A 16676-nucleotide genomic window follows, 5' to 3' on the forward strand; every position below is an offset into this window, starting at 1 on the left:
ATATTTTGAATATCATGCAATAAATAGCAAATACAAAGGCAAATTTGGAAGAACTCTTCTTTTGATTAGCAAGATGCTAAACTAAATAGTTGAGATGCAACTAAGGACTACAAAAATCATTGGATTGTCCCTTATATATATATATATATATATATGCAAATTAAAAGAAAGTGATTAATGAGACGAAACGATTAATATATATTTTGTGAAACAAGTTCATTTTATTAAAACGATTAATATTTGAGATCAAAGGGGCGTAACATTATTCATAAGCTAAATACAAGAGGAATAATCTAGGAAGAAGAATACTCACTACTAGAAAACAAGAAATTAGCGACGGAAACAATTCCGTAGCTAAACAACAAAAATCTCATGCTAATTAAATTTAGCTAAAGATTAGTGACGGATTATAAGAAAATTCAATTAGTTAGGAGCTACTTAAAGACGAGTTAGATGGAGGTTACCGACAAATTTCATAGCTAATTTCATGTTTTCTAGCAGTTTACTCAGTGGCGGATCTAGCATGCTAGGTCGGGGTTCCATTGAACCCCCAACTTTCGACGCGGAGAAAAAAATTTTGTGTAAAAATTTATTAAAACGCAATAAATAGTAGACATGAACCCATAACTTTTAAAATATGACGGGTTTACACCTTTAATCTTAAGGTTGACCCATAAAATTTTAAATCACTGGGATGAAACAGTACTAGCTTTGCTTTTAAACCAAGTTGCACCCACTTTGCATTGGAAACTTAGAACTTGGAAATATAAAAGCAAATTTACTCAGTTTTATAATGGACATAGTTTGCAATTTTCAAGGATTAGTTAAACATCTCTCATGGCCAGATACTACATTCATGCGCCTGATGTACGGAAAACTTGTCTTTCGAGGAAAACTAAAATTAAAAAATGGCTTGTAAGGTGTGACACCAAATCTCAATATATTGGGGCTTGAGAAAATTAATTTGACTGCCTTAAATAAATTGTACACATTGTATAATAAACAAAAAATGTCCCCTTGGAACAAGCTCAAAACTCAAAACTCAAAACTCAAAACAGAAAGGTGGTAGGGTTTTTCTTGTTAGTACCAAAAGTTAGGGTTTAATGTCGGCCATAAACAAAGGTACAACACGACATAATCCTCATATTCTTACAACAAACTCCTAATATACAACAAAACACACTTCATTTTCCTAAGTCAAAATTGTATTCCCAAAAACTATTTTTTATACTGAATAATGGGAATCACTATACGGTACTATATTGAGGATTGATACAGTCGATCTCAACTAATTTGAGATTAAAGCATAATTGTTACTGTTGAGAATCACCAATAAAAGTAACTAAAAGCCGATTCCAACTAGTTTGAGATCGTCATTTCATGGGCGAATAGACTTGTTATGTATGGGACGTCGTCTTCTAACCCAATGATAGTCCATTGTAAAGAACTCAGATGTATCTTTCCCTTCAATCCATTCTTGCCTTGTTCCTTTTCTTGCATGCACCCATTTTGCACCTTCTGGCTCATGTTCTTTACCTGGACATGTCATAATATATTAGTAACAACTCTCTTCCGTGCTAAATATTAGTAACTTTGATAAGCTGATGAATTTGTTTAAGAATATTTCATGCATGTTTTAGAAAATTAGAAGGCCGTTTGTTATGTATTATATCACCTAAAGGCACCCTTATTATTTCATCATATTTGTTAGTGTTGATTAAGTGAGACGATGTCTAATTAAAGATAAGTATAGACAAATATTTTTATAATTAAAACTATTATTAGTGTCTTTTTAAGGGTTGTGCAAAAACTTTATAAGATATAGTAGGAATTGAGAGTAATTACATACTTTTAGGTGGTAAGTTGGTCAAAAAGTAGACAAATCGAACTAGTTAAACTGCTAAGTCAAAATGTAGACAAATCGAAACATAAGTTGCGTACTTTAAGATACTACACCATATAATATTATACTAAAGACATCACATGAAATTATGGAATATCAGCATATCAATGGAAAGCTTAGTTAGTTAGTCAAAGTAGATTGATTCTTCAAAAAACTTAAACTTTTCGGCCATAAAGTCCTGCAGTACTTTTCAGTTTTCATGGAAGGAACTTAAGTACTGCATTATTTATCTTAGATATGAACATATATGTCATGCATGAAACCAATAAATGTTGCTATTGCTCAAGATTAATTAAATTGATAATAATAATAATAATAATAATCAATAAATAAATTATATACATGTACCTGTTAATGAAGCTTGTTTTGCAGTGTTGAATGGGACCAAATTCATTTTATCTCCATTGCTTTTCACCTGCTTCACACAAAAAAATATGTCATTTACATGAGAAAACACAACTATATACTGAAATATATTAAAAGAAAGAAAAGGGCTTCCTAGTTTATATTCAGGAAGAGAAAAAAAAATAAGAAATATATACAAAACAAAAGTCATTACATTTGGCTGTTCGTTGAACTTCAGCTTCCTAGGACTTGAAGGTATAGTCACCTTCACTTCATGATCTGCCAAAATTACAATACAATGAAGTTAGCATGAAATATAAAGCAAGAAACTAAAAAAGAAAGGGAAAAAAAAGACTAAGATAGAAAGAAAAATGATGAATTACCTAACAGTGGAGCAGCAGATGAAAATGGATATAACATGAACAATGAGAAACAAATGAGTAGAGCAGAGATGAATCTGATGATTTGCATAGTTATGGTTAATTTGATGAAACTTAAAATGAAAGTGTTATTCATTTGGAAATGAAACTTGCAATTTATAAGAGTCAAAGAACAAGGAAAGCAAGGTAAAAGCCCACAGAATCCAATGAAAAGAAGAGAGAAAAAGACATACACAAAGCACAAACTATTCAGAGTTCCAAAAATATTAAAGTAGGTGTAAAAATCCATATTTTTTTGAGTTTTGCCTTTTTAGGAACCTTCACACCATTTGGTTTGATTTTGTGTTACCTAACATCCTACCCTTTGTAGGACCACAATAAAAAGAGGTTATATGCTGACAAAATTGATACATTTCTTCACGTATGTTTGTCTAGCAAACCCAAAGTGATAATTTAATTTAAGTTATTTTGGAAAAACTAAAAGTTCACTTGCAATAGTAGTGAATGATGTGGTGAAATGATACAAGTTCCTTAATTTTTAATCTAAGATTTCGAGTTCAATCTCTAAAAATGACTCTCTCGTCGATAGGGAGCTCTAAAACCACCATGATGCATTAGAAAGGCTTAATTAAACAGCAGTCATTAGGCCATCAAAATTGAATTTATGATATGACAATGTGAATTTTGGCATGCCTCTTGGTTGCTAAACTGTCCTAAATAATAAGTGGACATTCGAGGACAATTTTCTATAAAAATAGCATCCGCTGGCCATTTGTGAGGCCTTGTCTTTTAAAAATAGCAATTGTCATGCAATTTCAAATTCCACAAATAAGACTTCCATGATAGTGTTCTGGAGTTTTAAGTTTCAGTTTCACATGTGAATTTTGAAACTCCATGAAGTTGCTATTCGTTAATTACAATCTTGAAAAGTGGTATTCATGAATTTTGCCCAAATTTAATGCTCAATGAACCTTTAGAAAGAAAAGAAAAAAAGGCAAAAATATTGCAAACATTTGACTCAAGTCCTTGACCAAAAGAGTCAAAAGACAAACGTTTAGGGAGGGCTTGGGCCTTGCTCAATCGGCCATTTCCAAGAAAATAGGTGGGCTTTGTTTCTTCAAACAAATTATGGCCCACATTTGAAAAGAATTACGTGTCTAAGATTGCAAAGAACAAGAAGAATCTCTCACAATTAGTAACAAGGGGCATTAAACATGAGTATATAGGACAGATTTTATAAGGAGAACAAAAATGTAACAAAAGGGTTTACATCATCAGCCTCCATGTCTTTAATAAAACAAACTCAAAGCCCTTTAAATCCTACCAAGAATAGCATTGCCACCCCTAAGTGAATATCAACATGTATACTTACCATACTCCAAAGGTTCAAGATTTAAGGTCTGGTTATGTATATTCTTTAACTAAAAACCTTATAAATTGAAAAAGAATAAGAATTTAGAATCTACAACACAGAAGGCCCTGCCTCCAACCCTTTTGTTTCCGTAAACGCCTCCGTTCTGCCTTTGCCATTCTTACTGGACTGCTATTCCATTCATTTTGTAAGCTGCAAAAGAAGGAAAATGTTAATCACAAGCTACTAAAATCAGTATTAACTTGAAAAGGAAAAGGATAGCATGAGAAGTAGCAACGTATTACACTGGGAAGGCAAATGATCTGGCACTGGTAGTGCTGCAATCGGATCGGAGAGAGACGCTCCCAGAATATGCTATAGGCCCTGAGTAAGTAATAGAACCTGATGCAGGAATTGCAGCAAAACTTGCCTCTCCATCAGCAAAACTTTCTTCTCCATCAACAAAATGACCTTGGCTGCCTGGTGGGAAATTACCAGCGAGTTTATCTTCAAGATTAGTCACAGTTTGGGATTCAAGGGACTTTTCGGGCACATTGCCAGCTGTACTGTCCACGCTTTTAGCAGAATGAACTTGACTAGCAGCTGAAACATCATCCAAATTCCCATCCTTGTGAACGGAGATGACCTTTGACTTGAGAGAATCTTCAGGCAACTTTTCAACACCATCCTCCATGCTTTTTGTTGATTCTGGCTTGGGAAGGTTGACGTCAAAAATACTAGCTCCAGCTCCCTCTTTGCTATTGTTAAATAAGTGGGAAGCTGAACCCTTGTTGTTTGTCTCATCAGCTGCAGAAACTGCAGTTTGGCTTTTCAAAGTTGCTTGCTCAAAAGACATCTGCGGTACAAGAAAGAAAATCCCTAGATATTATCAACCAGAAGAACGTGTCCGAAGAACATACACCTAATTTGTAGGCGAATTTGCAAGCATAATGGGAACAGACCTGATCAAGTTGCGGTGCAGATTGATCGCCATCAGAGTTAGCTCTTTGAGAATTCTTTATATTGGACTCTTCCAAAGGAACAGCGTTATTAGGAGATGATGGTTTTTCTGATGCATTAGTAGCTTTCCCATTTGTAGTACATTTTGAACCAAAAATCATCATCAAATCCTCCAGATAAGAATCCTTGTCAGCATCTTTGTTGGCATTATTCTCTAGGGAAGGTTTGAAACCATTTGGAACAAGTGCTCCAGCAACTTCTTTTTCTGTATCATGAGTCACGGCAATGTTCTTGGCAACTTCAAAAGATGAATCTTTCGATACAGATGCAGGGACGGACCCCATATCGATGCTTTCCCTTGTGTTGCTCTGCTGTTCTTCATCAGCAGCAACAGAAACAGACGTGCTAAGTAGATCATCTTTCCAGCTTTCAGTTAGAACTTTATCCACTGCAGGTACACCCTCGTCCATGCATATATCTTTAACAATGTTAAAGTTATTCTCTCTGTAGCAAACTGACAATTCAGGCAGATCATGATCAGTGACACCTTTATCAGAATATAAATGTGTGTTATTCTCAAACAGCTCCAAGTGAGAGGTAAAAGGTGAATCAGAGTCGATGGCTTCAGTTTCTTTGTCATCAAGGAAATCAACAATCATGGAGCTATATTCTGGAATATTCCATGGCTGATCTCTATCTTTTGTATCACATTCAAATGGATTTCCACCTCTCTTGCTATTGATGATATTTGACAAGCCTCCGTTTTGATCATCCATCACACTTGCAGAATCAATTTCATTTGTTTCACTTGAGGGAATATCACAGGCAAAAGGATTTCCACTTCTCTTGTCACCGATTATCTTGGACATGTCTACATTTTGATCGTCGCTCACATTTGAAGCCCTAATTTCATTGTTGTTGTCAAAAAATATAGAGTGATCAAGTTCAGGAACTTTCCAGAATTCATTCCCATCTTCGCTGTCGCATGCCAAAGGATCTTCGATATTGTCATGGACATTTGAATTTGCAAAGTCATTTGCAGGAAAACCTAAAGAATCTTCCTCCTTGTAGCCATTTGAATGATTTAATATACCATTCTGATTTTCCTTCATTGTAGGCTTCTCTTCAGCTGTGTCGTCAAAGACGCTGTTGTTGCATTCAAATGTTTTAGAATCATGCACAGAGACTAGTGTTGAATCACAAAACAGAGGATTATCTGCAGTCGAATTTAACTTTTCAATGCAAGGATCAAGTTTTGTAGGAATACTAATATTAAAATCCATCGACTAACTCTCTAAGTAAGGATATCAAGAAATAGACTGAGTACTAGAACAGAATAAAACATCTTGACATCTATCAAGTGAATCTGGAGTCCCCAGACAAAGGAAGAAAGGAAAGCTATTCAGGAAAAATGATGCATCAGATTGGAAATCCTTATGACTTGAAACTAAAATATAAAAACACATACATTCGATCAATGCTATGTTACATTACATGGATCCTTTATTTGCCTTCACGTATACTTATTTTTCCAAATACAAAGAAACTGCAATGCTAAAGCAGCTGCAGCATTAAGAAGAAACAGAGTTTGTACACTTACCGGCTTTCATGGTTTACATCAGCTGGCAGAGACTGGAGAATTCTCAAAAGCTGTGAAGCAAACATCCAATAGTCACGAAGAAAAACAGCTCAGATACCTGTTTCAACATAAATTTCAAGAATACATTTAAAAACATTGGCTGAAAGCTCCTGCAATCTCCCAGAATCAAGAGTAAAAACTGCTATTACTTAAAAGGCCAAACAACACTAATCGTTAATGAATACCGATAATGGCCAAGAATACAACAGGAAGAAAACTTAGCATTCAACAGGTCTGAGATGACACTACAACAAGAACAACTATATCTCAGTCCAAAACAAGTTGGGGTCGGATTAGATACCACTATTTAACATAAATCAACCTGCAAAGTTTAATGACTTGTTCAGTGGCGGATCTAGACTAGACAAAATGGGTTCGACAGAATCTACTGCATCTAGCTGGGACTATATATGTATGTGTGAAAAAAATAGGCACATACATAATGAGCAGAACACGAACCCTGAATTCGCCATTGGAATTCTTTAAATGAACTGATGAACAATTGATATTCTGTAACAAAAAATTCCCACTTTTGCAGAAACTCAAGGAAACGAAAGGTATCATCTCAATGAAAAGATGCCAATAATTTGAAATAAAAACAAAGTGAATTCACTCACACCTCATCTTTATTTTGTCTTTTCAAAGACATACTTTAATTTAAATTCTTGTCCTGTCAATTGAATAGTGAATTTATGGTCTAATTACCAACCTGCCTGGAATCTTTAACTTTGTCCATTTTTGAAGTAAAAGACAAGAAATGGTCACCATTTTGAAAAATTTGTACAAAAGATCAATCACCACCATCCATTTTGTTCTTTAGCTCAATTACTTAATAATTTCTAACTAGATCTAGTACTAATTCTTTAACAACAAATCATAAAAAGTTAAAAAGAAGAAAAGATTTCTCTACAATAATACATTCTGACAGGTTGTCATCGGATCCCGAGAAAATTCACAACCTCAAAAAATCCATAAACAAGTAGTAATATAAAAAAAAAGGCTGTTAATTATTTAATCAAATGATTGTAACCAAATGATTAACATATAACTTTACCTGGCTAAAAGTGGATCAAAAGAATTCTCCTCTTTATCCCTTTTACTTTTATAACAAACTTCTGCTTCTGTGTTTCACTGCAAAAACAAAAAAACACCAAGTTCCATCAAGATTTAAAACATAACTACAACTTAAACACTCCCAAAAAAAAATCAAGAAATACAAAAAAAAAAAAAAAAAAAAAAAAAAAAAAAAAAAAAACCCAATTGCAAAATTAAACTAAATAAGCATATCAATCACTGCAAAGCATAAAAACACAATATCCCATCAAGATTAAAGACATAACTAGAACTTCAATACTTCCAAAAAAACAAAAAATAAAAAACATGAAATATAAAAAATAAATAAATAAATAAAAATCCAATCTTTGCCATGAAAATTACAAACCCAATAGCAAAATTAAATTAAATAAGCATAAAAACACCAAAATTCCATCAAGATTAAAGACATAACAAGAACTTAAATACTTCAAAAAAAAAAAACAATCTTTGACATGAAAAGTTAAATCCAAATTACAAAATTAAACTAAATAAGCATATCAATACCAAGATCCTTAACACATTTGAAACTTCCAAAAACAAAAACAAAAAAAATGATTTGGAGAAGACAAGGAAACCTCTTTGTCTTGTTGTGAAGAAGATGAAGTTGGTAAGTAGTAATATTACATTCAGATCATGTCTTTTGATTTGTACTTTGAGGATAGCATAGAAATAGAGAGAGAGAGAGAGAGAGTAAGTTAAGAAAGACAATGAATGTGACAGAAAAGAGTTTAAGTTAACAAGAAAGAAGAAGAGAGAGTGGGAAGCCAGCAAACATTAACACACAGCTATACACCAAAAAGGTCAACTCTTCTCTATCTCAAAATTTATACATATACAAACATACGTGTACTCGTCTCATATTATCTGTCGTGATTTTTAAATAGTTATCTCAAAATATTTATCATTATATAAAATTAATTATCCTTTTCTCATATTATCCTTGGTAATTACATCTCAATTATGAGAAGATAGCATGGAATACAATAAATGTTCACTTAAGGACATTCCTTAAGAATATACCAACTCTTAGAAAAACATGTATGAATGTTACCTATTAATAAAGTTTCCTAATTGCATAAACGCTCACTTATCTTAAACACTCACTTATCTAAATAGGATAAATTTGAAAGAAAACAATTAATTCTTTCTTTTGATAATACCGTAAGTTGACACTTCTTTTGAACCAAAATAAAAAATAAAACTAAGTGGATACTTAGGAGTGAGTATTCAGTAAAAAGAGATAACATCTTAATACATTAATAAGGGTAAAACAGTCAAAGATCTTTCTACATAATTAGTATTTTCTTAAAGGGCGTATACAACAGAAACACGAAAGATAATTTGAGACTGAGTAGGGAGCAGTGTTCTCAGAGGCGTTTTTGGGGCGAGTTCCGAGGCGAACCCCGGGGCGGGGCGTATCAAAAACTCTCCGGCGCGTAAATGAAAGGCATAGACCATAGGGCATACGCCCTAGAATTTGGGGTGTAAGCCCCAGGCATAAAGGCGTACGCCCCGGGCTTTAAATTTGATTTCTATTATTTTTAAAAGTATTTTTGCTATAAATTATGATTTTTATTACTAGTATAATAATATTTATACTTTATGTTATCATGTTTTCATGTTGTACTGAATTTTCCTAAAGTATATAAATAAAAAAAGAAACTTGCATAAAAAATAACACTGCCATATAAAAAAAAATTAGATGATTATGCCTAAGATTGATATAATAGAGATTTCATAAGACTATGTCCTGAAAGAACTTTATCCATTGTTGTCATTGCTCTTGCACTTTTTGCCCTTCTCCTTCTTTGGATATACAAATATTAGTTGATGTCGGGAAGGACTAATATATCTTAAGATCAGTGGCGGAGCCAGAATTTCCGTCGAGGGGGTTCAAAATATAAAAAAAGTAAATATACGAAGAAGCCTAAGGGAGTTCAACATCTACTATATATACATAAAAAATAATTTTAACCTTGTAAAAATAGTGTTTTTTCCGCCGAGGTGAACCCCCTCAGCTCTATGTGGCTCTGCCACTGCTTAAGATTGATGATGATGAAGTGAATGAAGATTTCATTTTAAAAATTATCTAGGCTATTATCTTTTTTGTGTTGTTACCTTTCTCAAATAATAGTTATAATAATTCTTTTTATTTTATTGGTGATTAGATTTGAATTTCTTTGCAGAATTTTAATGAAAACTTTACTTTTGCTAATTTTTTTAGTAATAAAATTATAAAATTGAAGATACATGAGACATACGCCCCGTAGATCTATGGGACTTACGCCCCGTGTCTCGAGACTTACGCCTCGCCCCGTGCTGCGTAAAACACATCGCCTTGCGCCCCCGCTTTTTAAAACACAGAGTACGTATATATCCCAAAAATCTAAATTACAGTATGCAATTAATGTTACACTTATCATTTATGCTTGTAAGTGAAGAGCAGAGAGTCAGTTGGTGCCTTGGTGGTGGTCATAGTAATAATAAAGGTGCAGTGCACGATAAGAGGCATAAAAAGGCATTAATTATTGCTCTCTACAGTCGTAACAGAAAAAATAGTAACAATAAAAAATTAAACTGGGATGGCAGGGTTACCAGAAAAACAGATCAGTACGTCGGAGTATTAATTAGAGTGTTATGTCTTGTTTTGTTTTAATCGAAATCAGATCCATAACTAAACAAAAAGTGTGTAATATGAAAGAAGAAACAGAGACAAAGTGGGGTCTGACAATGGGATTTATGGAAAAGAATGGAAGAGCTGACTTTGTAAGTAGTATTTTATGGAGAGAAAAGGGACAAGAAATGGTCAAAAGGTAGAAATTGGATTGGATTTGGCTATTTGGTTTGGATTTCTTTCCTTTTATTTTTTGGCTGAATATTGAGTGTAATTATATATTTTTGGTATCTTTGTCTGATCAAATAAATAACTTGATCAGTATATAATTTGGTGTAATTAAAGAAGAGTAATTAGAATGATATAATTATGGTGTAATTATAAAGTTATTTTTTTTCGTGCTTCCGGATAGAGCTGCTCTTCCCTTAACCAAGATATCGGGTTCGAGTTTTCGTTATGGAAAAATCTTTGGTAGGGAACGCATCGTCATAAATGGGGCCCTACGAATTCGGATATAATCCGGTTTCAATACCGATATAGGACACCAAGTGAGAATCCAAAAAATGTTATTTTCTTTTTTTGTTTTACTTTTAACGCACAATTGTACAATCAAACATTACGTTTATGATTATATTGCATTTTTGCTATGACAAACAAACAAATTTTTATAATTACTACGTTGTGTAATTATTAGACCGTCTAATTACTATCCTAGTAATTGCACCAAATTCAATTACGATGTGACTTTTCAAAAATTGTTATAATTGTTTTCCTTTGTCAATATAGTGAATTTGGTTTGATTAACTTAACTACCTAATAGACTCTTAAGAACACGCTCAAAAGTTTATTCAAATTTGAACCGGACGTGTAATTGGAACATTTTATCACGTGCTCAGGTATTCAATTGGAACAAAGCGATCTAATATTAATTTTGTTTCCCATTTGGTTTGGAGCCAATCTAAATAAATTTTCGGTTTTTTCTGAATAATTTACTCGTTTAAAAATGTCGATGCCTATATATTAAGCCTTTTGTTTCCCATTTTGGTTTGGAGTAATATTCCAATCATGTTGTATCTTTATAATAAATTATTCGGATTTCTTTTCTGAATAATTTACTCGTTTGTGTTGGCAGTTGTATTAAATGTCTATCGAGGGACGTCTACTGTTGCCCTGCGTTGTTTGTTAATTTATCAGGACCAACACATTCATTTTATTTTCCAGTAGGTATAATTAATTTTTTTTCCTCAACAAATTAATCAAGAATGTCATTGTCTGAGTTAGACTACACCTGTCCGCCAAATGTTGACATTTAAAATTAAAACCTAACGTTCAATAATTTGTAAAATGCTTGTGCAAAATGTTCTTTCAATCATATGAAGTCTAGTAATGCAGATTAATGAAGAGGAGATTACTAACTTCCGTTTTGTTATATGTAGATAGATAATTGAGCTAAAAAATTATCACATTCAATTATATATGCAAGTAATAAGGTTTTCAATTGCAATGCTACGTTATACTATTATAATTCTTAAAAAGCTTGGGTGAAGGATTGAGGCTCATAATACCTAAGTAACTTTTATGTCCTACAATACTAACGAAATGTATTCTTGATCTAACAAGAATTTAATACCTTCGCAAAATTACTAGCCATCTAGAGTCGTGCATTATTTGTAAAGACAACCAATTTCTTCATATTATTATACTTTATATAAACGAGAATCCCACATTTTGTCGTCCTCACAGTATGCTTTGATGCTATGAGACCTCTCCACGTGGCTGTTGCTTTTAGATAATTTTCTTTTGCCCTCATTTAATTCTCACTTGGGCCTTTGTTTTGGACTAATATATTGACCCTATATGCCCCTTATTAGGTTATTCCTTTTCTTATACTCCCTCCATTTTATAATAAGTGACTCTTTTAGCTCAAGCACAACCCTTAAGAAATTGCTCACTTCTAAAAAATTAGGAGTATTTTTACCAACTTACCCCTAATTATATTTTAAGTTAACATTGGGTATTGAGTAGTAATTAATGAGTCTTGATAGTTTAAACAAGGGGAATTTTGGAAGATCTATCCAAAATATTCTTGAAATCCTAAAAGGTCGCTTATTTTGAAACAAAATAAAAAGCCTAAAAGGTCACTTAATATGGAATTGAGGGAGTATTAAAAATAATCTTTTTTGTCTAGAATTTTTTTTTTTTTTTTTTTTGGTATATTGCTTTTATCATTGAGAAACTACAGAAAGTATTAATAGTCAAACTTATATTTTCAAAGCATAATTAATAAGGATAATTTAGTATGGTTTACTCCTAATAAATAATTTCTTAAGGAAAGTGTCAAGTAAATAAGAGACAAGTAATTAAGAAGGAATCGAGGGAGTACCTTTTACTCCCTTCATTTCATTTTACTCGCCCCTTATCCTAAAATATAAAAAAATTCTTGTTACTGGTCCCTTTTAGCAACTTACGAGAGATTTATTGTTTTCTTTTAGTATTGTCATTATCATTAAGTAACTATATAAAGTAATAGTAATCAAACTTATATTTTCAAAGCATAATTAATAAGAATAATTTAGTAAAATAAACCCCTAATAAATAGCTTCTTAAGGACAATTTAATAAATAAACCCTAATAAATAGCTTCTTAAGGTAAGTCAACAGAGGCAAAGTAAAATAAAACGAGGGAGTACTTTATATGCTATTACACATTTTGGTAAATTTTTTGTAACTTTAAAGGTACGGTTTCATTTCCAATAAAGCATTTATTAGGTATTACTAATTAGGACCTCATATTCTTCTCTTTGGATGTGTTCGGTATGAAGGAAAATATTTTTCAAGAAAATAAGTGTGCTCTTTATTTATTTTCTTGTGTTTGATATTTAAGCAAACCCTATTATTCTAAAAAAAAAAATTGTATATAATCTAGACAAGTACAATGGGAGATGGGGATGGGAGTGTGGCTGTGGGATGGTGGGGATGGGAGCTGCGAGGGTGGAGGTGTAGATGAGGTGTATTGGTGGGTGAAAAGGACACAATAAATGTGGAATGACACTCGTGGAACTTGATTTTCTTACTTCCACTAAGGAAGTCATTTTCCTCATTTTGAAGGAACTTATTTTCCTAGAGAAAATGTTTTCAAAAAATTTTAGCAAACCAAACATGAAAAAATTGAAAATTCTGAAAAATATTTTCCTCCACATAGAACACACCCCTTATTTGTTTTAAACTTCCAAAGTATTGTATGAATGTTGAATCTTGTGTCCCTTTGTATTTGCTAATTCTCCTTCCAAACTTCCTTCCTCATAAATAATTTGTTCCTTTAAAAATTATTTAATTATGTAACAAAAAAAACTATAATAATTATGAAGACTTACCAATAAGACATGATTGGAATGTTTATTTAAATTAATTATAAAATAGAAAAATGTGACCTAAGTTATATTTTTTTAAGTAAGTTTATTACTTTTGTATCATGAGTTTGGGCTCGGGCTTAGCAAGGGCCTCATGCAACTAGTAGTATAATAAAATTCAAACTTCTCCATTCATATGCTACTTTTTACAAATTTCTAATTTCTTAACTATATTTGTAAAATATAAAAAAAAATCGGCAGATTTACCCTACCCAATTGGCTCAACTTTACCCTAGCCATATGTACATATAACAGAGTTCAAGTTTTATGCATTGGTTATGTAAATAACATTTGTGCAATCAAATCATTTAAAATAGGGAAAAGGGTCAAATTTACCCTCCAAGTATCGTTTATAGTTTAGATTTGTCCTCCGTTAAAGTTTTGGTTCATATTTATCCCTTCCGTTAAAAAACTTCTTACATTTACTCTTATCACTAACAGATTGATGACTAGGAGTCCTTATCTATCCACATAGACGCCATGTGTATATATAATTTTTCTTTTACTTTATATCATACCAATGAAATTTTGCCATGTAATTTTCTTTTTCTATTAAAAAAATTACAATACATAATCTTCTTTTCCATCAAACCACCACTTCCCCTTTTTCTTCTCCGCCACTGTCGGCCGTCCACTGTTCTCCACCGCCGCCGGTTAAATTACTAAAAATTAAATTCCCACCCAACCAAACCTTGTTTTACTGTTAAATTCCATAATAAGGGCTATTAAAATATTATTAAAATCTCGGTATATATAACATAAACATTATTAAAAAATGAGATTAATTATAAATTTCTTTTCTATTGGGCCAAGGTCTTTCGGAAACAATCTCTCTACGCCATAAGGTTGGGGTAAGGTCTGCGTATATTCTACTCTCTCCACTCCCCCGACCCCACTTGTGGACGAGGTTAAAATTATTTTTACGCATATATAGTAGATGTTGGATCCTCTTGACTTCTTCATGTTTTTACTTAATTATATTTCTGAACCTCCTTAGTAAATATTTTGATTGCGCTATTGCCTGCGAGATTACACTTGGTATATTATTGTTATTGTTGTTATTAATTATAAATTGTAATCCAATAGACTCCCCCCCCCCCCCCCCCGTGGCGCTCAAAGCCCGCCAAAGGCGGGGTGTTCATGGTTCTAAGCCGAGTTATCGGTTAAAACCATAACCAAACCAATTTAGCTCTGCTTTTAAATGTCTAAAACCATAACCAAACTAAGTAAAATAATAACCACCGTTCGGTTATTGTGGTTTGGTTCGGTTTTTCAATTTATGACTAGTGACAATTCAAATATTCTCTCTCACATTCTTCAAATTTCTTATTAAGCCTTTTTTCCTCACTACCACAAGGCGAACTTTTGTCGTATATTTGTGAAATACATGTCAATAAGAATGTAAAATGAAAAGAGATAGTATGATTTTTACTTTTTACCCTTATGCTTACGACTTATTTATCGTTTGATTATTGACTCGACATATTCTTTAAGACATTGCCTTAAAAATAAGTAGACCAAAATTAAATTAATAATTAAAAGGTATAAAATATCTTTAATTATTTATGAAAGTTAATATTATACATATAAATAATTATAAATTTTATGTATATAATTATTTCCGCTTGGTTCTATATTTATTCTGCATTTTTTACTATAACCATAACCAAACCAAATATTATCCGCTTTCTTTTTCAAATTTAAAACCAAACCAAACCAAACCAAACCAAATGCTCGCTTTTTTATTCGCTTGCTAATTTTCGTGATTTTGCTAACCAAAACTGTGAACAGCCCTAGCCAAAGGTGCAAAATGTGAAAGCACATTGAATGCTGTTGGGCCCAATCAAGGGATGTGCACCGGCCGAAGAATTGAAAGAGCCCACATGGAGGGGCGCCTCTACTGTAATCACAAAGTTTTTCTTGGTCGATCATTTTGGTGCACACGTGTCATATTTCACGTATTATTTTGCTATACTGCACCTGAATCAAGTCCACACCTTACCAGTTAAGATTCCATGCATGTAATCATTTGATTTTCTTTATTATTCTGGCCACGAAATAAAGAAAAAAAAAGGACTTTTCACTAATTCTTTTGATTTAATAATAGTAGAAAAATGGATGTCAATGATGAGTTACATATATTATAATGGAAGCTTTTGGGTTATGGCATTATTCTACTTGAGTTTGTTTCCCCTGGCTTTCGAGTGAATAATCGTATCTGTTTTACTAGGATTAAAGTATAAAGTAATAAGCACTAGCAATAAACAAAATTGTTTATAATATTAGTGTAACTAATATATGATAATTAATTAATAATTATATTTTCATTTTGAAGAAAAAATAAGGATATTAAGAATTTACAATGGTATTAAAAATCTACATTAATAGTTGAATATTGATTTTTCAATTTTAAGAATATTCTGTTTGAAAACTTTATACAGTCCGCACAGGATTACAAGTAAAGATAATTTTCATGGATTAAGCAATTTTCATGGACTAATAAAAACAAATAAAATTTGGTAAAAAGATTTCTTATTAATTAAGAGAGAAACTTATTAGTAGGCAGACAAAGCTCGACGATGAAGACTTTCAATATTAAGGTATTACTTCATTTCTCATGCAATGCAAGGTATGGAATTTGTGTTTAGTACTCAACTTGTCCTTGCAGTCAAAGCTGTCAAAATCCTAATTGTTGTTGTGTTTATTTTATAGTAATTTGATATTATAATTGTTTTGGAAAAGCAAGTGGAGAATTGTGTGAGATCATTTCCAACTGGTAGATCAGCTAGTATACGCTAGAAATTTGCTGTTTTTTTATCAGTAATTATTGGGAGCATAAATGCTGTCTTTTTGAAATAGGGGATTTATACAATTCGCCATGTTCCTTCTAAAAATAACTTATTTTAAAAAGATTTTTAAAAAAATTTTAAAAAAAATTTTTAAAGGAATTTCGGCTTTAATTAATTTAAAACTACTTTTA

The 16676-nt window shown here is 32.2% G+C and overlaps 2 protein-coding genes across 5 annotated transcripts; both read right to left on the minus strand.

Annotated features, from left to right (window-relative positions):
- Nucleotides 1–1049: 1049 nt before the first annotated feature.
- Nucleotides 1050–3699, minus strand: LOC132067809 (uncharacterized). The gene is made up of 4 exons (XM_059461150.1): nucleotides 2632–3699; nucleotides 2463–2527; nucleotides 2252–2318; nucleotides 1050–1536 (listed from the first exon to the last, which is right to left on the minus strand). Exons 1-4 carry the CDS (start codon nucleotides 2915–2917, stop codon nucleotides 1379–1381), a joined length of 576 nt encoding a protein of 191 aa, XP_059317133.1. The 5' UTR covers nucleotides 2918–3699; the 3' UTR covers nucleotides 1050–1378.
- Nucleotides 3700–3825: 126 nt separating this feature from the next.
- Nucleotides 3826–8475, minus strand: LOC132067807 (uncharacterized). Of its 4 annotated transcripts, none has more exons than XM_059461148.1 (6): nucleotides 8298–8475; nucleotides 7633–7709; nucleotides 6540–6636; nucleotides 4942–6085; nucleotides 4285–4835; nucleotides 3826–4192 (listed from the first exon to the last, which is right to left on the minus strand). In XM_059461148.1, the coding sequence occupies exons 3-6, from the start codon at nucleotides 6602–6604 to the stop codon at nucleotides 4084–4086; spliced, it is 1869 nt and encodes a 622-aa protein (XP_059317131.1). In that variant the 5' UTR covers nucleotides 6605–6636; nucleotides 7633–7709; nucleotides 8298–8475; the 3' UTR covers nucleotides 3826–4083. The 4 variants fall into 4 exon arrangements, with proteins under 4 accessions (XP_059317131.1, XP_059317130.1, XP_059317129.1 ...); XM_059461147.1 differs by having other exon boundaries at nucleotides 8249–8475; XM_059461146.1 differs by having other exon boundaries at nucleotides 4942–6155; nucleotides 8249–8475.
- Nucleotides 8476–16676: the final 8201 nt, after the last annotated feature.

The sequence above is a fragment of the Lycium ferocissimum genome, chromosome 8 (assembly GCF_029784015.1).
Source record: "Lycium ferocissimum isolate CSIRO_LF1 chromosome 8, AGI_CSIRO_Lferr_CH_V1, whole genome shotgun sequence".
NCBI classification, from domain to species: domain Eukaryota; kingdom Viridiplantae; phylum Streptophyta; class Magnoliopsida; order Solanales; family Solanaceae; genus Lycium; species Lycium ferocissimum.

Excerpts from the sequence above, each read along its gene's own strand:
- LOC132067807 (XM_059461146.1), bottom strand. Across the intron at positions 4,836-4,941 it reads CTGCACCGCAACTTGATCAG|ATGTCTTTTGAGCAAGCAAC; the intron begins GTCTGTTCCCAT and ends CTTGTACCGCAG. Across the intron at positions 4,193-4,284 it reads AGATCATTTGCCTTCCCAGT|CTTACAAAATGAATGGAATA; the intron begins GTAATACGTTGC and ends CTTCTTTTGCAG.
- LOC132067809 (XM_059461150.1), bottom strand. The coding sequence starts at position 2,917 with ATGGATTTTTACACCTACTTTAATATTTTTGGAACTCTGAATAGTTTG. Across the intron at positions 2,528-2,631 it reads ATCTGCTGCTCCACTGTTAG|ATCATGAAGTGAAGGTGACT; the intron begins GTAATTCATCAT and ends TAATTTTGGCAG. Across the intron at positions 1,537-2,251 it reads AAAACAAGCTTCATTAACAG|GTAAAGAACATGAGCCAGAA; the intron begins GTACATGTATAT and ends TGACATGTCCAG.